Source organism: Thalassophryne amazonica, chromosome 15 (genome assembly GCF_902500255.1).
Source record: "Thalassophryne amazonica chromosome 15, fThaAma1.1, whole genome shotgun sequence".
NCBI classification, from domain to species: Eukaryota; Metazoa; Chordata; class Actinopteri; order Batrachoidiformes; family Batrachoididae; genus Thalassophryne; species Thalassophryne amazonica.
This window is the reverse complement of record NC_047117.1, coordinates 75174732-75201935: the sequence shown is the minus strand read 5'-3', so window position 1 is coordinate 75201935 and position 27204 is coordinate 75174732. Positions and strand designations below refer to the sequence as shown.

Sequence of the window (27204 nt, the reverse complement as noted above, 5' to 3'; positions counted from 1 at the left end):
TATTAGTAATAATAGCAACAACAATAATAGTAATAATAACCAGTAATGCTCAATACAATTTTAGCAAAAGAAACAGAAGAACCTGATTAAAGACAACAGAAAAGATAAATCCAACTAACAATGAACATAAATAAATAAATATAGAAATAAACACCTAGTGACTCTTAAATGTCCACTTCACCCCTGTTTTATTTAAGTTTAATGACAGTTTGTTTCGGTCATACCACATCTAAGCTGTGTTTTTACACAAGAAAAAATAAAATGCAGTTAACTGCACATTTGTATCTTTTTTCATGAAAATGTTTTTAAAGATCACATATTACACAGTAGTCAGGCCTTTAAAATAGTTTTGCGGACTCTTGCTGTAATATGTTGTCAGTGGTTGAGATAGTTGCTGTAGGCATCTAAAAATGCTCATAATCGAGTGAAACCTGATAGAAATCTCTTTGTGGTATGTCGGTGATGTATATGTGCAAAATAAAACAAAACACTACTCCTGGTATGTTTTTGATGAGAATGTAACATAACTTTGTTACAAGCTCAAACATTGATGTAGCGTGATAAAGGCCTTTTAATAATAACTCACTTAAAGAAATAATGGCAAAACTCACATGTAAGTAAAAAAACAAAACAAAACGATTAATCGAAAAACTAATCGACTGATGAATTGATTACTAAAATAATCGTTAGTTGCAACCCTAGCGTTTAGGCTGAAATAAAATAAGTCCGGATTTCAAAAAAGAAGAGAAAAAAAGGACAGGAAAAGAAAACTAAATGAGGGAAAGCAGCTGCTAACCAAATTCTTTGAAAAGAGAGGTGAGCTTGAAAGCTAGCTATATTGAGTTGGGGGGTCTGACCCCCCAACTCAATATTGCTCCCCCAAATTTAAAAAGGGTTCTGACTCCCAGGTGTGATCTAAGGTATACATGATTTAGACTTGGTTTGACTACGCATTAGAAATTTGGTGTTTGCGTTAATAAAAAAGAACATAACAATGTGTGTGTGGGGTCTTCAAAATAGCTAGTACCTAGGGCCCAGAATTTGGTGGTTTGTCCCTGCTCCATCTGCATCACAGCGTGTAGACACTGTAAACCCAGCGTGCTTTCATTCATTCAAGAACTTCCACCTCAAAGCGTGAAACCTCACCTTTTACATGCACAGCCATGCACGGTGGTCAGTGAACACTCTTCACACACAGTGAAAGCACCAGGTGTTAAAGGACACAATATTCACATGACTAATGAGGACACTAAACCAAATCTATGAGCACCTTGTGCACAGCTTTGTGCTCAGTTTATGTTCCATTTAGATACCAATTACAGCTTGGACACGCCCCCAAACCACCTGCGCCATGCATTATGCACCTGCTGGCCTGATAGAGCCCTGTATCATTTTGTCTGTGTCATCTCTCTTATTTGCATTTTGCTCATCATTGAAGTTGTTATCTACACCTAATTCATTCTGGGACCTTCAGTTAATTGAATTTGGTTTGGCCAACAATGACAGCTTATCTGAAGGAATTCATTTAACTCAACTTGTCCGCGTCACTCACATCCACACATAATTGCTCCACTCTCCTCCTCAAACATTTGATAAACCATGATGGTTGTATTTCTTCTTCTCCTAAATGTTTGTGCTGCAGTCCTCCTTCCTTCTCACCCTACTAGGTGGACTCGAGCCCATTTGTTTCCCCGACAGGAGCTGCGGTGCTGATGTGTGAACATATTCAAGACTCCAGTTAACCAGTTTTATCCAAACTTCCACAGCTGTCTGTAAAATGTAAAAATACTTGAGTGCTGCAGGGTTTTTTCATATTTTTTCCATCAGTAAAGTTTAGATTATTGCTATCATTTCACATGCCAGATTGGCAGGGTTCTATGTTTAGATGCTTACAGTTATATTTATTATTCTTTGTCTTTATGAAAACAGTTGAAATGGATTGCTTGTGCATAACATAGGCAGTTGTGTACTGTACAGTAAATGCTGATTTTCTGTTGTAGTCTTTGTTTTGTGAAAGCAATGAAAATCTGCCATGCATGCGAAGAAACAGGCTTTCTGCTCCTTGGCTTCTTCGTTGATTTGCATACCATGATCTGGCTTTCTCAGGCTCTGCCACCTTTTTTTCCCTTTTACTCTTCTGTATTTGCCTTCTCTCTGGATCAGCACAATTTCTTCCTGATGAAATGAGACGCTCTTCAAAAAGATGGCCAAAAATCCTCCTGTGAAAAGAATCTTTCGCCTTTTTGCAGTGCTGCGTTTATTGTATTTTCCAACATGTATTGGATTTAATAGACAATTTTCTGCCTCATCTAATTTGAAGCACAAGCTGGATTTAAAAAAAGTGCAACTTACACGGTTTCCCTGAATGTTAAGTATTAATCTGTAAACAAATTATAGAACAAAACAGTATAGTGGCAATTTGTATCTATTGTTCACCTGGCATTGGTGATATAGCTATGTCCTTATTATTTATGTTTTATTATCCTCACATTGCCCTGAGAGTGCGAGTAGGATATTGATATTGAAGCTGGTTGTCTGGAGTGTCTGCTCACGTACCTCATAAATATCGCTCCAACTGGCTCGAAACAATTACACAAGGTCACCATGGTTTGATTCCTGTCCATGCACAGACAGAAATGGATTTTACAACTTGTGCAAGAATATTTAATAGCGTACAAAACACTGGGCTCTGTAGTCACTGATTTTTCTTTTCTTCTTCTGATAGTATTGGAATCTGACTGTAAATATTTACTGACTGTAATATTTCTTTAATTGACGAAAACATTGCACACAATGGAGTATCACTGGCTCAGACCTCCATCACTCCTTCAAGGTTAGATTTAACATATAAATAGATAGTACAATTTTTCAACATTTGAATGGCATTTTAGTCCTTCCTCCCTCTCTTCACTAATGAGGTTTGGCACAGGTGTGCATTATCTTGTTACTCTGCTTGACTTCGTCCTTAATATGCTGTTGGGAATTGATTGCAAATCAATTTCTCTCCCATGGACCAGACATATCCTGCTCCATTGAATTTCTTCACATTTTAATGTGGTCAGTCATTAAGTTTGCTCCTGTATTTGAAAATGTACAATGTCTGTGCAAAGCCATGAGTATAGTCACTATTAGAACGCTGTGGAAGCAAAGCCAAACAAAGAGAAAGAGACAAGTGAAATTGTTTGTTGCAGTCCACAGTATTCTTTTTGCAGATGTCAGCGTGGCAGTCAAAGCATTGTACTGCCCTCTGTCTTCATCAAAAATCCAATGTGATGCTTGTTGTTGATCGTAGATGTTATTGGTTCTTGAAAAAGTAACAGCGTAGAGCTAAAACAGCAAAAATGTAGATGAGTGTGTGAGTTCATCCCACCCAGATTGTGTAGTTGATAATGCAAAAACAATACGTGGTGTCAACTTGTAACTCACCAAATTAAAAAGAGTGCGTAGCAAGCAGGGACTGATTAGTTTGTAATTAATGTTGATACACTTAATCCAAGACAAAAGTAACTCTTTTGCAGATGTAATATCCCTTAGACATTTCTGCTCCGTCCTTCACATCAGCCAACAAGCGGAGATAAACTTGTAGGCACAGGGTGAAGCCTGATGCTCGGTATGTGGGCAACTTGAAGATGAGATACACTAGAAAGAGAAAGAAAAACTGGAATTCAAGAATAAATAGAATGTGATGTTTAGATTGAGCCAAGACCTCTCACCGTTACTGCGGATTATGTTTAGCAGTCTTGAAACACTGCTTTAAAATGTTTTGAAACCTTTGAAACACCCACATTTTGAACATTATTCCCGTGTCCATGTGAAAAGTAACATATGGCAGTGCAAGCCGACATACACCACAGAACAAGAAAGTAAAAGCAGAATTAAAGAATAGATAGAACATGTGGCTGGGGATGGTGCCAACACCTTTCAGCAGCACTGCAGATTTGAAGTGGCTAACTCAGAACACAGCTTTAAAACATTTTAAGTCCTCCTTCTTTTAATTAGTTGGCAGTATTCAGAAGACATAATTGGACATCAGTGCAACTCACTTGTCAGTACCGCTACGTACTGTACAGGAGTGTGCTGTGGGACTTAGCTAGTATAATTCTTATCTCAAAATAAATAAGCAAACACAATGAATGAAATTCATCTTCTTAACCCTCTGGAGTCCAGTGTATAATAGGCCATTTTGACTACTTTCCTATTCCTTGTTTTCCAAGGTCATCTTCCAGTCAGCGTTATCAGCTAACCATTGTTTCCTGAAATGTTAGTCTATATTTAGAGTTCGTTTTGAATCCTTTGAAATATCCATGTTTTGAACATTGTTCATGATTTTGCATGAATAGAAATACATTGCCACCTGGTGAACACCTGGCATCTGCTGGATGACTTGGGATCGTCCATCCAGACAAGATGATCAATTTCATGCCAAAAGGAAACAGTTAATGCAGGGTCTGTATGTATGTGCACGACTAGCACGTATGTTGCATGTTTCCAGGTAGATGTTTGTGTGATACGCTTATGTGTTATTTATGAACATATCTCTATAGATTGTGGTTGAACACTTTGGTAAGGAAAGTGTATTTGGAATTTTCTAGATACTGATCAGTTGATTTGATGCTTGAAGTCACATCCATGTTGAAGAAATATGGACAATGTCATGGGAGTGTAATTGAGTGGGATGGCTGAGTGTCTATTGAGTGAGGAACATAGCGCATATATTACTGAGGACAGCAGACTTCCTGTGTGGCACAATCAACTGTTTTATGGAGGAACTCATTCATTTTAAGTGCAAAGTTATTATATAGAGAATGAGCTTAGTCTTTTTTTTTTATCTGGAGTTTCAAAACTATAAAAAAAACACCTGTTGAGGGAAATCTGTGACACTCTCACTCCTACATTGTTTGACTGTGCCACTTGAACAAAATCACTGCTGTAGATGGCTGGAAAAACTATCACAGCATCTACAGACAGGTCAGTTTTGATGACAGAAAATGCCTGAGATTGTCATGTTTGTTCAGGCTGCATAGAGGGTTCCTGTATGTGACTGGACAGTCGCCTGAGGCTGCTGTTTCAGGGGCATCATGTCCCAGCTGACCATCATATGGCGAAAGTAGCTGTCCCTGCAGGCTGCGTCTCTTTGCTCATGACAGCCACATACATGCAACCAAAGCTCCACTTAGAGCATATGAGCTTCCAAAATGTAAAATGTTGACTGTAATAAATTGTTGAATGACACACACTTTTTCAGTTAGACATGCTGAATAAGTGTGAACAACACACCATGAGATGTGCCTGCTGCTTAATTTTCCTTTCTGGCAATTTTACAGTCTGGTCTACTAACAATTTATATGAAGGATTCCAATCTGAATTCAGTCAGAAATGAATCATGCTGATTGGTGAATGCACATGTATCATTTACATGGTCATAATAAAAATCATCAGATCGATACACACGGTGCATCCAAAAAGTATTCACAGCACTTTTCCACATTTTATGTTACAGCCTTATTCCAAAATGGATGAAATTCATTTTTTCCCCTCAAAGTTCTACACACAATGCACCATTATGGCCATGTGATTTTTTTAAAGGTTTTTGCAAATTTATTAAAAGTTTAAAAATAATAATATCTAAGAAATCACATGTACATAAATATTCACAGCCTTTGCCATTAATCTCAAACTTGAGCTCAGGTGCTTCCTGTTTCCATTGATCATCCTTGATATGTTTCTACAGCTTAACTGGAATCCACCTGGGGTAAATTCAGTTGATTGGACATGATTTGGAAAGACACACACACCTGTCTACATATAAAGTCCCACAGTTGACAGTGCATGTCAGAGCACAAACCAAGCATGAAGTCAAAGGAATTGTCCGAACACCTCTGAGACAGAATTGTCTCGAGACACAGAAACAAGGGTACAGAAACATTTCTGCTGCTTTGAAGGTTCCAGTGAGGGCAGTGGCCTCCATCATCTGTAAATAGAAGATGTTCGGATCCACCAGGACTCTTCCTAGAGCTGGCTGCCCATCTAAACTCGATTGGGGCAGAAGGGTCTTAGTCAGGGACATAGCCGCCGCCACGAGGGGGCGTTTGGAGGCGACGCCCCCTCACGTCATCAACCTCACCCCCTTGGATGTTAGAGTTATCAAAAAATAAAAAAGAAAGAAAAAGAAATACTGGAAAATATAGCAAAATATTAGTTATTCAATAATATCACGTATTTAACAAATAAACCAAATTAATTAACTAAAGTAATTAATTTTAAAACAAACGGATATGGCGTGTGTCTGTGTTCAAGGGATTTGATAGGTTGAGGGTTGCGCTTGTCAGTGTGGCAGAGGGCGTTGCGTTTCCAACGAGTCGTGACGTCAGACGCGTTGCTTCAGAAGCGGCAAGGGGGCAGAGATTGCTACGTCACACTCTGGCTGTTTCCACAATCTGAAAAAAGTTCTGCAATCGCCGTCTTGAACTTCGGTCACCTGAACCACAAAAAAACCTTTAAAAAACAGCAGGAGAACGATTCTCCCATCACCCTGTTGGGAGAAGCTTTTTTCAGCTACTTTTCGGAGTGACACCGACCGAGGGAGGACTGACGTCTTGGTGGGATATCGATCGAACCGCGATAGCGGGCCGACCCGCACGGAGAAGCTGACCTTCAGGCATCATCACTGGGCAGAGCGATCCAGGCCGCCGGGGTGATGGAGCAAACCCACTCATTCCGAAATCTCCCACTTTTTGGATATATGCGAAGTCCCAGTTTGCCCAACGGAGTTTAGTTCTGCAGCTTTACTGAGGTGAGAATAATGTAAAAATAAAATGTGACATTTACTGAACTGTGAAGGTTTAATGATCGGCTAACGTTAGCTTAGCCTTTTAGCACAGTTGATCTGAATGAAAACTTTAATTTGTAAATGGTTCAGTCTTTTTTATTTTTATCAAATGAAGCTACAGCTTTTTTCAGACACCACAAAAGCTCAGCTTTAAATAACTTATTTTTTCTTCCCCCTTTTTTATGTATAAACTGTTTAGTGTTTCTTTATATTTAAAGAAATATTTTTATTTGTCCCAATCAGGAACATTTGCTGTGCAGACAACTAAACTTCCATTGATGAGCTGAACACCGCAAAGTCCAGTCGAAAGAAAACATCTCTGCTTTTCAGCAAAACCACCAGAGTTAAAAACTGCAGAAGAGACCTTCATCTGGTCCAGAGAATCCAGCAGAACACCTGCTTCTAAATAAAAGGCTCTTTGAACAGCAACTATTTTATTATTTTTTAAAAAGCTGTTTCATTTTATATTTTAACAATAAATGAATGGATCATTAAAAATGTCCACGAATCAAAGTCAAAAGACATTTGCACAAGTAGAAGCTCTCCACTTATTGTGCTCAAATTCATATTTTAGAAATGACTCTGTCCTGATAACATTAAAGGCAGTTACTTATTTTGATGAAATTACAAGTTTAAATGACTATAAAAAAATTCATCATGAGGTTTATGTCACAGAAATCCTACTTTTATAATAAACATTTGTATTTATTTAGTGTTTGTTTTTTCTGGTTGAAATGAGATATAAATAATCTACCAGACTTAAAAAATATACAAGTTTCCATGTTATTTTATTTGTCTAAAAATAAATGTCTGAGGTTCCTTATGTTAAACAAGAAATTATCTAATATGAAATAACAGGTGGTTTTAATTTACAGATGAAAAGTTTCTAAAGAACCATTTATTGATTTATTTAGCTGTTTTAATTGCAAGTGTTCTAAACTTTTTTTTTAACAGTAATCAGAAACAAAAAAACATTTCCAATGATTTTTCTTTAAAAAACTGCTCTCTAAATGAGCAGTCCTGTCACACGTTAATGTTTTGTACAGATCAGTGGTTTCTGCACCAATCGGATTGGTCCAATCCATTTTGTACAGATCAGTGGTTTCTGCCACGAGTCTTCCGTGTTTTGGCCCGACGTGTCGTTCCTATTGGACAACACGAAGGTACGTCACAGCTCAGAGTGTCGAAAGTTGGCGCACCTCATCTCGACAGAACACCGGCTCTGTGTGGTATGCAGGAGATCACTTGACCGAGGGTCTATACGTTCACATAATAATTAAAAAATACTGTCATCACTCTTTACTCTTACTCAGTCAGTCTCTTACAGTGGTGTAGCCTAAATACACAAGCTTTCCAGGAGCGCACCCAATTCATTACGCACGCTCAGAGGCACGTCTCCTCCGGTGCGCACTTTTTTTTGGGGGGGGGGGGGGGGGGGCGAACTCATCGCCCCCTTAATATTTTTTTTCTGGCGCCGGGCCTGGTCAGGGAGGTGACCAAGAACCCGATGGTCACTCTGTCAGCACTCCAACGTTCCTCTCTGGAGAGAGGAGAACCTTCCAGAAGACAACCATCTCTGCAGCAATCCACCAATCAGGCCTGTGTGGTAGAGTGGCCAGACGGAAGCCACTCCTTAGTAAAAGGCACATGGCCGCCTGCCTGGAGTTTGCCAAAAGGCACCTGAGGGACTCTCAGACCAGGACAAACAAAATTTTCTGGTCTGATGAGACAAAGATTGAACTCTTTGGTGTGATTACCAGGCATCATGTTTGGAGGAAACCAGGCACCATCCCTACAGTGAAGCAAGGTGGTGGCAGCATCATTCTGTGGGGAGGTTTCTCAGCATCAGGAAGTGGGAGACTAGTCAGGATTGAGGGAAAGATGAATGCAGCAATGTACAGAGACATCCTGGATGAAAACCTGCTCCTGAGCACTCTTGACCTCCGACTGGGGAGACAGTTCATCTTTCAGCAGGACAATGACCCTAAACACACAGCCGAGATATCAAAGGAGTGGCTTCAGGACAACTCTGTGAATGTTCTTGAGTGGCCCAGCCAGAGCCCAGACCTGAATTCAGTTGAACATTATTTAATTTAACTGAACCTTTATTTAACCAGGTTAGTCCCACTGAGATCAAGATCTCTTGTACAAGGGAGACCTGGACAATTATAAGGTTTCCAATTCACCTGCATGCCTTTAGATGTGGGAGGAAGCCAGAGCACCTGGAGGGAACCCACGCAACCATGGGGAGAACATGCAAACTCCACACAGAAAGGCCACAGGTGGGAATCAATCCCATGACCTTCTTACTGTGAGGCAACAGTGCTAACCACTAAGCCACTGTCCTGCCAAACATCTCTGGAGAGATCTAAAAATGGCTGTGCACCAACACTCACCATCCAACCTCATGGAGCTTGAGAGGTGCTGCAAAGAGGAATGGACAAAACTGGCCAAAGATAGGTGCACCAAGCTTGTGACATCATATTCAAGAAGACTTGAGGCTGTAATTGCTGCCAAAGGTGCATCAACAAAGTACTGAGCAAAGGGTGTGAATTCTTACGTACACGTGATTTCTCAGGGGTTTTTTTTTTTGTGTGTGTGTGTGGGGGGGGGTTGTTTTTTTGTAAATTTGCAAAAATAAAAAAGAATAATGTTGTCATTATGTGGTGTTGTGAGTAGAATTTTAAGTGAAAAAATGAATTTACAACCTTTTGATATGAGGCTGCAGCATAACAAAATGTGGGAAAAGTGAAGCTCTGGGAATACTTTCTGGATGCACTGGATCCTGTTGTCCCTTGCATTTTTATTTCACAAATAGATCCACATTTCTCTATATATGTTGCTCAAATTGCAGCAAGAGAGATTTAATACTTATAAAGAAAGTATGTCCCTTCAGCTTCTCCCTTGTTTTTTTACTCAGGGTTGTGACAGCAAAGGAAAGGTAGATTTGCATGTTGAACTGGCACAAGTTTTACACCGGATGCCCTTCCTGACGCAACTCCACATTACATGGAGAATGAGCAGGGGTGGAGTTTGAACTGGGAACCTTTTGCACCAGAAACAAGTGCACTAACCGCTTTCGTTGAGCACTTTTGCTTTTGCCTCTTTCTCCCCTTCAGACCAGACTCCACAACAGAAGCTGGTTGTTTGTGCACATAATAGAACTACTCATTTTGTAGCAGTGGCAAGTTTAGTGGCAAGTTTTTTTTTTTTTTTCAAACTCTACACAGCCTTCTTTAGTTGTCCTTTTACGGTAAAATGTCTGAGGAATTTTCAGGCTCTTAGTCATATGAAAAGTTGTCTATATTAAGATGCATCTTGCACTCATGTAAATGTGTTGTCTAAAAATGAGGTGTGGTCCACTGCAGAGTGGTGCATTGATATTGTCCATCACTCTGAAACTATCTCTTCACCTCCACCCCCACAATAAATGAAATGAGTAAACACTTATGGAGAAATAAAAGCTCACCATACTGCTTCAGGCTTCACCTCAGGGAGCTTTGGAGGCTGTTGTGTGCTTTGACTGAATGATGTTAATTCATTAGTGCTCCAGAAATCTTTTCACTTGCATCAGCTTTCTCGATATGACTACACTGAAAAAAGAGAATGTTTGAACCAACTTAAAAAGTGTTACAATTTGTAAAAAACCTGAATGAATTAAGTTGTTTGAACTTAAGTTTGTAAGTTAGAGTTGATTTAACTTTCAAACTTAAGTTCAAACAACTTAATTCATTCAGGTTTTTACAAATTGTGACACTTTTTTTAAGTTGGTTCAAACGTTCTCTTTTTTCGGTGTACTTTGGCTCACTCTGATTTAAAAGGAGAGACAGGTGTCACTTTGATTGGTTGATATGTTCAGTCTGCAACACGTCCATGTTTGTTGAATATGGTCAATCTAACTGTTTTGCACCCAGTGGCTGACTTTAAATGGGTGTCTCTCATAGATTAATAGCAATCTGCAATCGGACACAGCTCTGTGCAGCTGTATTTTTTATTGCATCCATTATCGATATGGGGCCTTGGAGCTTTAAGAGCAACTGTCTGTGTTGCTGAAAATTATTCTAATTAAATAACTGTAAGCAGTGTTACACATTAAAATGAGGCACATTGCTAAACAGAAATGTTGCAAAGCACACAATGAAAATATTTTCTAGCTCTCAGCTGTTTGTTGGTGCATCATGAAAATGGAGGATTATGAGCAGCTGTTGCATTCAGTTTGTTGATCTATATTACACTGTATATGTTACTGGCTGAACTTTGATTATTTGTCTGATGCTTGAGGTGAGTTTACCACAAATTAACAGTTCTTACAAATGCATAAGTAAAAGGAAATTGTCTGTCAAACAGTAAAATTTAATGAGGTGGGAGCACTGTGTGCTCCCTGGAAGTAAAAGTCTGACCAAATTGAAGCTGAAGAAAGAACTGGGAGATGCGGCATTTTTTATATTATAATAAATATATTATAGAGTAGGAAAAGGCAAACCCCCCTTACTTGTGAGTCCTACAAAGAAAAAATAATATATGCTAATGTTACTAGATAACAATTTAATAACAGCAATGCCACATTTATTTGACTCATTGCTGAATTACATATGATAATGCCAGTTCCTCCTCATTAAGCTATAATCATTTTAATGAGCATTTTAACTTCATTTCTTTATTTTAAGAAGGTTTTTATTGTGAAATGTATGCAACCGTAATCTCAGCCTTAAAACATTTTATTGGAGAACGTGGTCTTGGTTTGTGCATGTGTATTTGTGTGTGTACAGCTTACTCATTGTGTACTCGCACACACACTGGATTCTATAAAGGGAAAATATAAAAAAAAAAATTCTCCAAGTGACTTCAACAGTCAGGGTTTTTTTTTCACTGCTTAAACCAACCAAGCGCATTCTGACATTTGGATTTACACTCACGTGGCATCAGACACATCAGAGATATTTTGGGAAGATCCGATGGGACATTGATCCAGATGTGCACACATGCACGACTGAGTTTATACACTGCACCGCCAGACAGTGTCTGTCAGCCAGAGTAATAAATCTCATTGGTTCCCTCATTAAGATTTTTTTTTTATTATTATTTTATTTTATCACAGCAACAGTGCCAGCAAAGTGTGTGTGCGTGCGCGTGCATGAGTGAGTGAATGCTGTCTTTCTCCATCTGAGTGAATAAAGGGTGTTTAGATTTACACTAGCCGTGATGGCACACAGATGTAGCTTTTTTTAATGATGCCTGAGCACACATCCAAAAATACTGACTTCGTGTGTGGCTTTTAGCATTTAGCCTTGAAGGTTTGCATAAAGGGGAACAATTACTAAAATGGCAAAACTGCATAAGGAGAGAGAGAGAGAGAGAGAAAGTGATAGAGAGGAATGGAGCACACCTTCTCTACAACCAAAAATCCACTCCCTCCCTCATCCACCCCTCCACTTCTGCATATATCCCTCCTCTCTTAGCTTTCTATTTGCTCCAGCGAGGGCAGCAGAGAATGAATAACAGCAGGGCAGGGAAATGGAGACATGATGCTCTTTATGCAAATCAAATACCAGCATTGCCGTTCATTTCCTTCAGAGCACCCTAAGGACAGAAAGGAAGCCGAACAGTGCCGGGGAAATCAGCAGCAGGGAAAAATTGAAGCCAGGTCAACTTTGAACAAATATTTTTCCAAAAATGAAGAAGGCTTTTGTGAAGGGTAGTCGCTGATCAGTATTCAACCAGGCTCAGTTGAGTGTAGTGTTTGGTTACAGCGTTCCCCAGGTTTGACTGGCCTGAAGCCACTGTGATATTTACATTGGTTGACATCAGAGTCCAGAGTTGACGAATGCTGTAATTTGACAGGTATGTACTTCTCTCCTTAGATTTGTCTCAAATGATGTTGAATGTAGGGAAAACATCTGTTCCTGGCTGGAATATAACAGCCAGGAATTTTATGATTTACATGGGCCATAAGAAGCCATCCACAGCTAATGGAGAGCCGTGTTAGTAACAAAGAAAACTTCAGTGAGTTTTTTTCAGCATCAGTTTACACCTCCTTTAAATCTACCCTGAAATGTGAAGTATCTACAATGGTAACCTTTTCTTGGGAATGGAGCAACAGAATTTAATGGTGGTGAAAGGATGATTGTGTGAAAATTATCATTCTTAATGCAGTTGATGCAATTTTTATGTATCTGGACATTCGTGGACATGTTTTATCAAACAGCTTTTTTCCCATGTCAATATAGCGTGGGAGTGTTGCCTGTTCTTGCTTTGGTGGGTGGTCTCGGGTGGTGGATTGACCTGCTCCATCTTCGGGTTTAGCCTGGCGTTGAGGCTGAGGGCTGGTGTCCTGTGTCTCATACGTGCACCCAACCTCCCTGCAGTATTTTATTGGGTGGCTGGTCTGCAATCTTTGTGATGTGTCTTGGCTCCTGGAGCCCCCGAGTGACAATCCTGTCCATGTACGTGTCCTCTCCTATGGAGGGTTGCTCTGTGGTGCTCACAGTGGCTGCATGGCTCTGCCTGGCTGTGGGAGCATACTTCGGTTTGGGTACAATGTGGGATTGATACAACTCATCATCACTATTATTCAAGTTATTACACATGTATTGTTATCTTTCAGACTCTGCACATAAATTCATATTTTTCCTCACATACATATGCCCACCTACATCCACATACCTCACCTCTTCTTAATATACCCAGTAAGTCATAAGGTTCTACATATTTCTATGTTCACAGCTGTCATCCTGACCACCTTCTTGCATAAATAAAGTGTAGACTGTTAATAATACATCTTTAATACTCACAACCTGTGCTTTGGTGCAGAAACACTAATCACACCGTCCAACTTTGACAGAAGAAGCCGCCTCACTCAATCTGCATCAAAGTGAATGATTGCATGCACGACAACAAAAGTCCAGTTAAAATCTTGCTGAACAGTTATTAATTTACCTTAAAATGTGTTGCAGGTGACAGGTCTCTGTGCTGTTATTCATTCAGGAATTTGCATGGGCTGAAAGAGCATTTTCTATGCACAGCCATGCATGGTGGTTAGTGAACAGTTTTCACACATGATGGATGCAACAGGTTTAAAGGATGCAATATTCACATATACATTAATCTAACTGGCATAGCAACTGAATCTGGGTGAAAATAAGTGAAAGACAGCATTGCTATCAGAATTACTTCCAAAGATGAATAAAGTTCAAGCGTATAATCCACATGGAAGTGAAACAAATGAGCCTAGGCTTCTGCTGTACTTAACCTTGAAGAAACAATGTAGTTTGGGTTTGAGACAGTAGCTAGAAAATTGCAGAATACATCCATACGGCTTATAGATGTGATGAAGGAATAGTTGAAAATCACTTAAATTTAATTTCATCATGTTGCAAAAGAGCAAAACACTTCCAGTGATCCACAGTCTCCTTATGTGGAGCCTCTGGGTTCGTATGGTCGGTGCGACTGTCTAACACGGAGTCACTGCTTACGTCTCAACAGGTTGCAGTGCTGCAGGCATTGCAGTTAGATTTCAGTTTCTGGCTCACAGGGATTCATACTTCATTCAGCAGTAATCATCTGTCACACTTTGTCACAGGCTTTTTTTTTCCTTTTCAAATGACACTTGCTGAGATGGTTGTTAATATTCTTGTTAGTGTCTGTTTATGAAATGATTGTGCTGTGTAATGTGTGTGGTGGTATGAATGGGTGTATGTGCTGTAAATCTGTTGCTAGGTTGTCTTGTTTTTCTGGTTAAACAGTGTTCGCAGAATTCATTTGCACATTTGCAGCAATCAATTTGGTGTCCATGTTAGAATATTTAATGTTGATTGTCATATCAATACTTTGTGACCAGTGTTGCCACAGTTACTTTGAAAAGTAACTTTATTAGTTACTTTTTTGTTACTTTATATATACAGTTACTTCATTAGAAGCTGCCGATAACTTGTGTCTAATAAGTGATGTAACTAATAATGTAATTAGTAATCTAACTTGGTTACTCTTAAGAGTAACCAACTGATAGTTACTTTGCTGATTGCTCAGTCTTAAAATAACCAGGTTAGATTACTAGTTACTTTATTAGTTACATTCAGCAGCTGTGGACAACTTGTCTGCAATGAAGTAACTGTATAAAGTAACTGTAAAATGTAACTGTATAAAGTAACTAATAAAGTAACTTTTCAAACTAACTGTGGCAGCACTATTTGCGGCATCATCATGTCAGCATGTTTTTCCCATGCTTTTGAATGCAAGTTCAGTGATGGGCACAGCTAACCTCAGAGGTAGTTTTGATAACTGGTAATCCACTAATTTAAAACTTAACGTGATAATGCTAAACCATTAAAACATTTATCTGAAGCAGCCGCTAACCATTAATTCATTTTATTAATTCATTTTATTTTTTGAATTTGGCTGTTTTTTTTTTGGGGGGGGGGGGGGGGGGGGGCTCTAAAAAAAACCAAAATAGACCTAAATAGCTGAAATTTTAATGTGTTATAGTGAAAACATGGAGGTTGCCAAAGCTTTTAGTTTGCAGACATGAGAGGATGATCAAAATGCACATACATAATTAAATGAACAAAATAAGAGATTAAACAGTAGTTTACATTCAACACTTTATTTACAGTACAAAAAGTATTAAACCTCTAAGAACTACTTCAAAGAACCAAAAATACAGGAAACATCTCGTCCTTCACATGATGTGTCAGTTTTACTTATTGGATTGGTGTGTACGTTCCAACAGGAACAAACAGGTATTAAAACGTTGCTGACGGTTAAACTTTATTCAAAAAAAGAAAAAGGTGAGCTGACGTAAGGTATGCAAAACTAAATTTAATGGAACCTAACTGGTCCGTTAATGGTTTTCGTAATCAGCTGAAAAGCAAATCTGCCAACAAAAAGGTTAGGTTTACTAATTCGTCATTAGCTGATTAGCTGAACCGTGCCCAGTGCTGTGAAAATGCATCTTCTAACACCTGTGATACTGATGGAGGCTTGTTGGTCAGAAACACTCTCTTCTTGCAGTAATGTGTTTTTGAATGCAACCCTCTATTGAATTGGTCAGAAGCTCCAAAAACACAACCCTTCCAGAACTCACTAAGAGCTTTTTAGGTTCTGTCGTGTTGTGATAAATAACAGTTGATTTGAAAGCTGCAAACCTCACATAGAAAGCCACAATGGATGCAAATTAATTTTCCAACAAATAATCTGTTTCTCTGTGTGGTGGGTTATTATGAACTTCTCAAATATAACATTGTATTTCTTGCCATGGTTTTTGCTGCAGTGCCTCAAAAAGCAAAATGTTTTAGAAAATGAATAAGTAGATGTGTGAAAGGATATTTTGGCAGAAAATGAATACCAAGGCTTTATTCAAATCAAAATTCAAAACAGCATTTTTTATATTTTTTCTACCTTTCAACTTTTGTGGCTTTGCTCACAGTGGAAATATGTTATATACGTATAGTTGTGAAAACACAAACTAAGAATCACTGTAATTGTGCTTTTCTCCTGTTGCTGACAGAGCAACCACCCAATCATCATGGCTCCAGTCTGCCTCCTGTGCCACCCCCTCACCGCCAGCAGCCCTCGATAACTGCTCTCAACCAATCCCTGGGCTCCTCACACCACGCTGGCCAGGCTCTGAATTCAACGCGGCAGCTAAGCCCTCCTACTGGAAGCCCGGCTCCTGTGGCCGGCCAATCACCAGCCGAACTGCAGACCACACCCCCCGAGAGCGTCCCGCTGCAAGACAGCTGGGTGCTGGGTAGCAATGTGCCTCTGGAAACAAGGTAAACTTGCTTTACTTACTTATCCAACAGAATTTATATAACACCTGAATAGATCCTTGTCATGTGATTGGTGGTTTGTATGTCACATGGCATAGATTATTCATAGCATTTGCCTTTGTCTTACATTTACCGTGTAATTTTTGCGCTATACGATTTGTACCATTGCATGCCCTGACCACCACTCGGGCTTACACTTGCAGTAACGGTGCTTAGCTTTAAAACAAACATGGCGGGGTTTGTTTTGGTGAAGGACGATGATTTGAACAAGGTTATTGACTGTGCACATTCTTCTAACACACACACAAAAAAACTAATCCAGTACACCGTAAGCTGTCTGGAGGCATTTGCAGTATTCTCTGGGACATCTCGAGCTGAAATACAAGCGTAGATGGATGAAGAGCTTGACAAATTTCTGTTGCAATTTTTCCCTGGACTGAGGAAAGCAGAGGGCAGTCTGTACATGAAGAAGTCAATGCACTGCATCAATATGGAGTACATTGTCATTTTAAGACCGTGAGAGATGTTGATATTACCAAAGTTGATACGTTTCGTCTCAGTCACGAGGCATACAAAGCAATGATGTGTAAATTGAAGCAGGGAGTAAAGAAGCATTATATAAAACAAATAATGAATGGTTTTTCATTCATGCAATGGTAATAATATTTCATGCTGTGAATGAAATATTCACAGCATGAAGCATTATATAAGTAAAGTAAAGAAGTAAAGAAAGTAAAGTAAAGGAGTAAAGAAGCATTATATGAAACAAATAATGAATGGTTTTTCATTCATGCAATGGTAAGAATATTTCATGCTGTGAATGAAATATTCATCGCATGAAATATTCTTACCATTGCGCTCACAAAAAAAAAAAAATCATTATTTGTGTAATATCCACCTGTTCCATTTGTTAGCTCCCACCATGACACATCGCAGGAGCCATAGGACTGGAGTCCATCTGTCTGCCATTTGTCACATAATCTCATGAACATAAAATAACTTTTATATATATATATATATATATATATATATATATATATATATATATATATATATATATATAAAAACTAAGAAATCACACCCTTTGCTTAATGCTTTGCTGATGCACCTTTGGCAGCAATTACAGCCTCAAACCTTCTTGAATATGATGCCACAAGCTTGGCGCACCTATCTTTGGGCAGTTTTGCCCATTTGTCTTTGCAGCACCTCTCAAGCTCCATCAGGTTGGATGGGGAGTGTCGGTGCACAGCCATTTTCATGATCTCTCCAGCAATGTTCAATCAGATTCAGGTCTGGGCTCTGGCTGGGCCACTCAAGGACATTCACAGAGTTGTCCTGAAGCCACTCCTTTGATATTTTGGCTGTGTGCTTAGGGTCACTGTCCTGCTTAAAGATGACCCATCACCCCAGTCTGAGGTCAAGAGCACTGTGGAGCAGGTTTTCATCCAGGATGTCTCTGTACCTTGCTGCATCCATCTTTCCCTCAATCCTGACTAGTCTCCCAGTTCCTGCCACTGAAAACCATCACCACAGCATGATGCTGCCACCACCATGCTTCACTGTAGGGATGGTGCCTGGTTTCCTCCAAATATAACGCCTGGCATTCACGACAAAAAGTCATGGATTTCACTACATTCTAAAAATTGAACACATGCAATTCCCAAAATCAATTCCTTTTGAATGTGACAATTTATTTGACGTTCTCATACATGCAGCATGTTGGCCAATGTTTATAGGGCAGAAAACCACCCCTGCCCATTTTTCCATGTAATGTGGACTTGCATCAGAAAGGGCATCTGGTGTAACACCTGTGCTAAATCAATATCCAGACCCATCTCAGATCTGCTGTTGGAGAAGATGAAGGAACTCACACCATTTGACTTTCTTATACCTTTTCACTGATAATTTCAGGTTTCGTTTCAAGCACCAGAGCATGTCCTGGGGTCTGCGTGTATTTTTCTTCAGGCATGAAATGGGCTTTATTGGATCATCTGAACCATTCTCACAGCAATTTGTAGCTGTCTGTCTGTCTCTGTTGCAATGTCTCACACAGAAATGCCCACACGCTTGTCTGATTAAAAAAAAAAAAGAGGCAGCTCTTCTCCTTGGTAGTATAATGTTTCACTGACAAATGACAAAAGGCCTATTGTGCTGCCACTCTCCAAACACACACACACACACACATGCACAGCTTCCAGCATAACTTTAACGTCGACCTTCAATTCCCCAGACAATTTGTTGCCCCGTGTTTCTTTCACCATTTCTTCCTCTTCTCTTTCGCCCAGAGAGATGAAGAAAAGCAGAGTGACAGATTGATGGAGGGATGAATGTTGGTAACTTGTAGCATGCGACTGTATGTGTGCAAGTAGAAGAGTCTATTTACATATATGAGGATGCCTCTAGTTTTGCTCCATATATCCTCCATCAGTTTTGCAACTCACTATTTTTTCTTTGTATCTAGACCCGGTGAAGGTCTCGCTCCTTGCGATATTTTGATGACACTGGGGTTAAGGGAATAAACTGTACATAATACTACAACTCTGAAGTGAGCTCCAGTGTATCACTGTAACCATGCTGTAACTAACTGTAACACCCCGTAAACCCCGTGTAGGATATGCTTCAGATGTGAACTGGGTTGCAATTTTCTCACCAAACTGATGACTAATACATTTAATATTTGCAAAATAATTCACCTTATTTGGTTAATGTATCACTGATGAACACAAGGATGAAAAAAGTCCAAACACTGCTCTCATGTTGATCTTCAAAACATCAAATGGCCATTTTGAAAAGCTCGGGTAGAACCACCCTGTGTGTTATGGATATGTCACATCACACTCTCGGAACTCTTATTGGCCCATTGTTTATCACATCACATGGAATTGGTTTTCCATTCAAGCAATCTGGTCATCTTGACTCACCAATCCAGTCAATAATTGTGAAAAGTGGCAAGGACCATCTTGTATATGAATTGATGGGCTTTTGGGACAGACAAACGTGTCCCCTGGCTTAGCTTCATATTTTTATGAATGGGCTACCAGCACACACACACACACACACACACACACACACACACACACACACACACACACACACACACACACACACACACACACACACACACACACACACACACACACACACACACACACACACACACACACACACAGTTTATAAGTCCTGACAGTGTGTACTTTCACTACAGCACTTCTTACATTGTTTAAACTGCTGGATTAGATTTTAATCATTTGCTTCTTGGTCTTTTGTTCTTTTTTGTTGTTTATGTAGACAAAGTTGTGATTAAAACTAAAAATTACCGTTATTGATCCATTCTACACGAGGCATTCACTGTGTGAACAATACAGCCAGCTACAAATTAACCATTTCCTTCATGGTGGTAATGTGTTTGTGGGGAATTTGACCTTTCACCTCAATTTCACCTGACAGTTTGGCACCAGTAATTTATTTTGGCTTCCCTTTTTGTGTCTCGTTTTAGTTTTCATTATTTTTTTGAGCCTTCAGGCCATTTTGCATACCTTTTAAGCCTTCAGGACATGGGGTACAATTAAAAAAAAAACAAAGCTTGCAGGGTGGAGCTAAAAAGTGAATGCTGTGAGACCTGGAGACCTTCCCTGCATGGCAAATCAAAGCATTTACCCACAGCTGGATGTTCAAGTCAGCATGTGTTTTACTTTTGAAGGAGAAACCCAGCAGATCCATGCATTGGTTGATTGTTGTCGTCTGGGTGCTGGATGGCGGATTTCTTTCTTTGAAAAATACTTCAACGCTTTAAAGACCGGCACACCCTGCTGGTGTGTTCAGCACCATGTGTGTCATATTTCCAATATTTTGCAATCATTATTTTCCAACAAAATGGAAATATATGGATCTCATTACAAAGCTTACATCCAGTAAAATAACAAAATAGCCTCTGGACTCAAACGTTTCCTCTTCCCTTCCCAGCATCTTCATTGCTGGGATAGTTTTAAATTTGAAGCCATTCACTTTAATTTGACAGTAGACCAGTAGATAATTTGATCGTTTTGCTTTTGTTTAGCAAAGGTAAAAGGTGTGGTGTTAAAAATATGTCTCATACGACAGGATGGTGCTATGATGGGACAAGCCGCTGCTCTAAATGAAAAAATAGAAGAATAACTTGTTATTCTTGTTAATGTAATGCACAAAAAACTGAAATTACACATTTTCTGTTTTGTTTTTTGTTTTGTTGTTGTTTTTTCAGAAAAGTCAGTTTTGTTACAAAATAGATGTGTTATTTTGAGTTTGATCAGTAATTTCATATCCTTCAGCAGTTAGCGCTTACAAATTTAGCAATGTCACAATCATACATCCAAGGAGTTGGCATGCTGTGTTCCTGAAATCAATATTTTTAAAAATGTGGAATTTGAATTTAAGCCTTGTGTTTAATGGTTATATCATTATTTTTTAATCCTATGTATAACATTGATACCAACACATTTTCTTGAAATTTTAACCTTTTTTTTTTTTTTCTTTTTCAGTTGGTAGAAAGAAAATGAATCCTTTTAAAATGTTGATGAGGAATAAGTGTTGGCTTCTGAGTTTGTTATTTTGGGTATAAATTGCTCTTAAACACCCATATTTGAGGCCACTTTGTTCAAGAACACATAAACACCGGACTGTTGGACCTTGGTAAAGTTCCAAAGTGCACGGTCTGACAAAACACGAAGGAAATCCTGAAGTCATGAACATTGGAAATTTTTCTTTTTTCTTCCCTGAAAGTTGTGCTTCTTTTGAAGTTTATTGATGCCTTTTTTATGTGAATATTTCAGTTTCCAGGCGTCAAAGCACACAAGCAACATCAGTACATCCATGTTTAAAAATGCATGATGATGGAGAAAAGATCATAAGCCACGTCACATAAAAAGCATTAATTATAGTTTCTGCTGCAGATTATCATACAGCACATGCTCCCTTTCATCTAACCACAGCTTTTAATCTTCTCTTACCTTTTCTGATTTCACAGTGCCAAATGAGTTAGTGCATTCTCACAAGGTCACATAATTTTCCAGTTTAAGGGAAAAATAACTGGCTGTTTACACCAGAAATAGTATATTCTTTGACAGTAACTGTAAAAGAATAACAAAAACAGAATTGATAAATGTGTAGAAAAAGCAGTGATAAACTCTTGTAATTTTGTTGAGTGTTTTATACAAATCACAGTCCTAGAACCAGTTGTGAATTAGTACCGTAATCTAGAGCGAGTCCATGGACCCTGTCTTTCACCGGCTCTAAAGCAGCGCATAGCACAATGCATGTGTCTTTTGCTAGCATATGATTGACACAGGTGTTATTGTCATGTCCATAGCCAACGTTGTTTATGTAACAGGGATAATTGTGCTCAACTCTGCACCTGTGGGCTTGTTGTTCTACAAATAAGATGTGGCCGGGCATTGCTATCAATTGGCAGCTGAACGTGATTGCATTGTAATCCACAAAAACCTGGTTGAAAGAGGAGTATAGAGTTTTTCTGTAATTTCCATGGCACAGTGTTCTTATACATTTGGGTTCACAACACTCTGCGACCACAAAATTGAATAGAAAATAAATATTTGGAATTAAATCAAATTTTTAAAAAAATTAATGGAGAAATTTGCCAGAAAATGTCTCATTTCTTTGTTCTCCATTTGAATAATAATGCATCAGATGCTAGCACTCTTGTGTTTTAAAGGGAATGACAGATGGCAGTCTGATTGGTTTATATCATGTTGTGCTCAAAACATCCACGATTAATTCAATGATGAAATGCAACCCATCTACACACTGCGCCTAACTTTATGCTTACATTATGGATTGTTTTAATAGCTGTGTGCTGTGGGACCTGCCATGATTGCATTTGCGTAGTTCACTTTAGATCATTCGTAAACTGTAGATCAGCAAGAGAGGGAACCAAATCTTAGTCAAGGCCCAAATGTCCTCTTTTTATCTGTCCTCTGCTTGCGTTTACCAAAGCAAAATGACATTTGCAATCTACTGTACATTGTTTCGTTGTTGGGTTTGTTTGTTTTTGTTGTTGTTGTTTTGTGAGAAATTGACAAAAATGTAAAAAAACAAAAAATACTCCTTCCATTACTAAAAATCCATCCATCCATTTTCTATACCTGCTTACTCCAATTAAGGGTCACACGGGGCCTTGAGACTTTTCCAGCAGTCTTAGGGCATGAGGCAGGGTACACCCTGGACAGGACGCCAGTCTATCACAGTGCCGCATAGAGACAAACACATTCACACCGGCACGCACACCTATAGGCACCTTTAAAGTTTCCAAGTCACCTAACCTGCATGTCTTTGAATGTGCGAGGAAGCCGAAACACCCGAAGGGAACCCACACAAACACCAGGACAACATGCAAACACCACACAGAAAGGCAACAGGTGGGAATTGACCCCATGACCTTTTGTGAGGCAACGGTGTAGCCATTATTAAAAATAAAAGTTGTAAAAAATATTGGATCTGCTACTTCATCCAGATCAGCCTCAGAAATGAATCACCTGTTGCATTCCACAATGTCCACTTTTCAAAAACAAGCACATAGTCTGTACTAAACCACGTCACCCTGGGCAAACATTGATAAGTTTACCATTGACAAGTAACACTTTTCTGCAGAAGACATTTACAATGTACAATTCAGTAATTTTGACCTTTTGACCCCAATGTCAAGAGGCCTCTTGTAGACATTGTGCCTAACAGACATACCAAGTTTGGTGACAATCAGGCAATTAGGAAAGAAGGTGTTCTAGTCATGATTTTTACTGCATATGCTCCAGTGACCTTGACCTTTGGCCTCCTGCAGCCAATCAAACAGACCAATAAGCAGCAATGAAAATATTCAGTTTTTTTGTTTGTTTCTTTTTAAAATGTTGGATATTTCCGTTAATGCACACCGGTATCATGCTTTGTCATGAGTTGTGATCACACAAGAAAGCCTATTCCGAACTTCTGAATTCAGAACAGCCCTGTCAGAGACGTTTAAATCCCTGTATGCTTCTCATTTATTCTTTGAATTATTAAAAACTCATCAATTTTAAATTAAGGAATACACAATTTGAGAATATCATCTTCTGTAATGCTTTAAAATTCCACCTGCAGCCAGTGTAGCATTAATCAGTTCAACAATCACATGCACTCAAAGTGAATTCTGTATTAAAGGTGGGAATGCTGGCTGTAGCAGATCTGATTAAAAGATTAGGATCAATGTCATACACCAAAACTGAACACATTGTCCTGTTCAAACAGTCAGTACCACTGCTGCTCTACATGCCTGTCAGAATGTGATGTATACAGTGTGTGTGTGTGTGTGTGTGTGTGTGTGTGTGTGTGTGTGTGTGTGTGTGTGTGTGTGTGTGTGTGTGTGTGTGTGTGTGTGTGTGTGCATGTGCGCACAGCTGTAGTATCACATAGACTCAACAGTTAATCTGTGCAGACTAAACACTCACCAACTGCCACATATCTCAAACTTTTAAGTTGGTATTCAACAGACATGAATGGCTGTCGATTATCAACCTAAAACCAACTTTACCGTCCAGAGATTTTTCTGCCCATGTGGAGCATGGCTTTCATACATCGCTTTCACAAAAAGATGCATTGAATTACAGCAATGTGGATGATGCAGATGATATTTTAGAGCATTACTAATGTGAAATTCCATCATATAATCCAAACACGTAAAGCAGTAAACACTTTATTACCCCCTAATGGGAGCTGGGCCAAACCGACAGCCAATCAAAATGCGCCTTTTTATTAGGTGACCAATTTATTTTATATATATATATATATATATATATATATATATATATATATATATATATATATATATATATATATATATATATATATATAATTTGTTCATTCTTATGAGAAAAAATATTTCAAAGTAGTGCATTGGTGGTCATAGTGGATATTTTGGGTCTTTGACTTACCTTTTGACATGTCTAGGAATAAAGCAATGTAGTTTGAAGCATCAGAAATTTCAAAATGAAATAATTGTGATAGACATGTTTGTTTTTATTTTGTAAATCAGCAGTGTGGCTGCATATTTTTATTTAGTTATTGTGTTGTGGGATTTGTTTTATTTATTTTTGTTATTTAATCTAAAATGTAATTTAAGTTGTACTTTTAAGAAGAGGATGTGTTTTGCAGAGCTAATAGAAATAAAGGAATACTTTGTCATTACTTGTCTGCAGCTTATTCTGATAAATAAAAGTTGTGAGAAAATCGTATCAGCGATTCAGAATTTTAAATCAAGTCTAATCATGAGCTAAGTATATCATTACATGCCAAGGGATATGAACTGTTAATAAAATTTAATGAAGACAAGAATTGCTTTGATTTTTTTTTTTTCATTCAGTGCCACTTTGTGCCACCACATGTGCAGAACCATTTAGTCACAAGAATGCATGTGTGAATGAGGATTAATTTATTACCCATCCTTTCCACTCATCTTATTTTCTTGTCTTTTCTCCACTGTTTCTCCTCATCGTCCTGTTTTCATTTCAGCCATTTGTCTCATTTTAATTGTCCAGATTAGTTGACATTGCAAAAGATGATCATCATCTTCAATGTTAAGTGTTTGTATCCTCTCCTCCTATTTCTGTCATCACAATTAACAGCTGTACTTTTGTGCTCACTGATAGAACTAATTAGGAGGAGTCTTAATTGCTTCACCTCAGGGAGTTGTGGTGGATTCTGCTCCCATAAGTGATCTCTTCACATATGTGTGCAGATCCATTTCTTCACCAGAAAACCTCTCACTTCTATCAGTGACTTTGCCATCTCAATAGCAATGTGCCAGAATCAAGTACACACAGCTTTTTTTGGAGAAAAAATTAAAAGCAAGAGCCTGCATTTTGAACAGTGTGCAAATGGGTTTTGGCCACTGCTATGTGTTTGTTCTTGCCGATAAAGGTTGAATATGCATGGAACACTATTATTTGTCACCCTAAAAAAGTTGAATCCTTGAATTTCATTGTGTATGTACAATGGTGACAAAAGTATTCGTAACAGATTCAAAATTATTTTCTACATTTTCATACTTTTGACTGTTGTTTCTAAAAGAACGTCTTGAAGTTTTGTGTGAGAACACAATACTGAAGATGTTGAATTCTACATTCTTAGAGAGAGAAAAACAAAGAGATGTGGACTGGCTATTTATTGGGTTCTAAGGAGATGAAATGAAGACGACAGAGTGCGAGTGTCCTCATTTAGAGGTGTTAATCTCTCATAAAACCCTCATCATGGACTTGCTATATCCAAGCACATTCATGTGCACGCACCTGTCATGTCGAGGCAAACCACACACAAGTGGTCAAAAGGTGGAGCAGCTGCTGATGTCAGTCACATGTGGACATACACCCCACACATCCATCACATCAAATCTATCTCTCTGTGTTTATCCATCTGGCCAGCTGACCTACCTACCTACCATCCAGCCAATCAAGTACTTTTCCTAATGCGTCAGGAGATTTTGGAGACAACTAAACTGTGTTGAATGTTATAGCTGACTACATTAGTATGCTTTGTACTTGTGTTTAAGTGTTTAACACTCTACACCACTGCATGAGCAGGGTAATGAAATTGAAAGTGCTTATTTGTGTGTGTGTAAACAGAATAACTTAAAAAATGGCAAAACAGATTTTCACCAAAGTTTATGGGAATAATACTTGCGTTAGTGTCTCCAGATGAAAAACATTTGGAACAGATTGGTAATCAAAGAACAACCTAAAAACACATTTACCATAAATAATTTGGCCAAGCTAAATCAAGGCCAAAAGTTTTGTAATCTGAAAATAAAAAAAGATTGAAAAAATAAATTTTGAAACTGAAAATTAAAGTTTTGTTCTTCAATTTTGTAATTACTTAAAAAGTATTATCAAAATAGAAATAAGTGTAAGATATATATTTTTCAGTTTAAATAAAGTTTTGATTCAGCTCTGTAATTTTTTTTAATCAAATTTATTTTCATTCATATTTCTTTTTTTCACCTTCAGATCTTTTTTCACTTTCACATCTTATTTTTTCAGTTTCAAACTTTTGGCCCCATTCTGGCGTGGGAGGGCGTGGCTTCGATTGAGAGGGGCGTGGAATTGTGAGTGACAGCAGAGCAATCAGTCCTCACATGATGTTGCTTTCAGGAAACGTGGGTACTTTGATAGATAATGACTTAACACTTTCTCTCCACTGTATTGTCTTGATACCTGTAAATAAAGTCATGCTAAACATGTCTATTACAAGTAATTCTAGACCACTCTTGGTCATTTTTGATGTTTAAAAGCTGGAAAATATACAACATTGTAAAGTTTAACACCTATACCTAAAAAAAACAGATGTGTCCCAAATGCACACAAGATCGTGAACGCAGCGCAGCATCGCCGCATCAAAATGAGGCAGGTCGCTCATTTTACAGGCAGCAGTGGAGTGTTACGAGCTTTCTAAGTGACGCACACAGAGACCTGGCTCAGCAGATCTGAAGGAAGCTTTAATATGGACACAACCAAGGCCGAGGCCTCGTGCAGCCACCGCGGATCCATCAGCGCGGAAACACCGAGGCCGCGCGGCACCAGCGCAGTGCAGATC

The 27204-nt window shown here is 38.7% G+C and overlaps 1 protein-coding gene across 11 annotated transcripts in view; it reads left to right on the top strand.

Moving 5' to 3' along the window:
• LOC117525661 (teneurin-3) overlaps positions 1-27204 on the top strand; it is a 564186-nt gene that overhangs the window by 264951 nt on the left and 272031 nt on the right. For all 11 annotated transcript variants that reach the window (XM_034187585.1, XM_034187583.1, XM_034187580.1 and 8 more), the window contains one exon: positions 16332-16599. In XM_034187585.1, coding sequence (XP_034043476.1) covers positions 16332-16599 — 268 coding nt within the window. The remainder of the gene's footprint in view (positions 1-16331; positions 16600-27204) is intronic.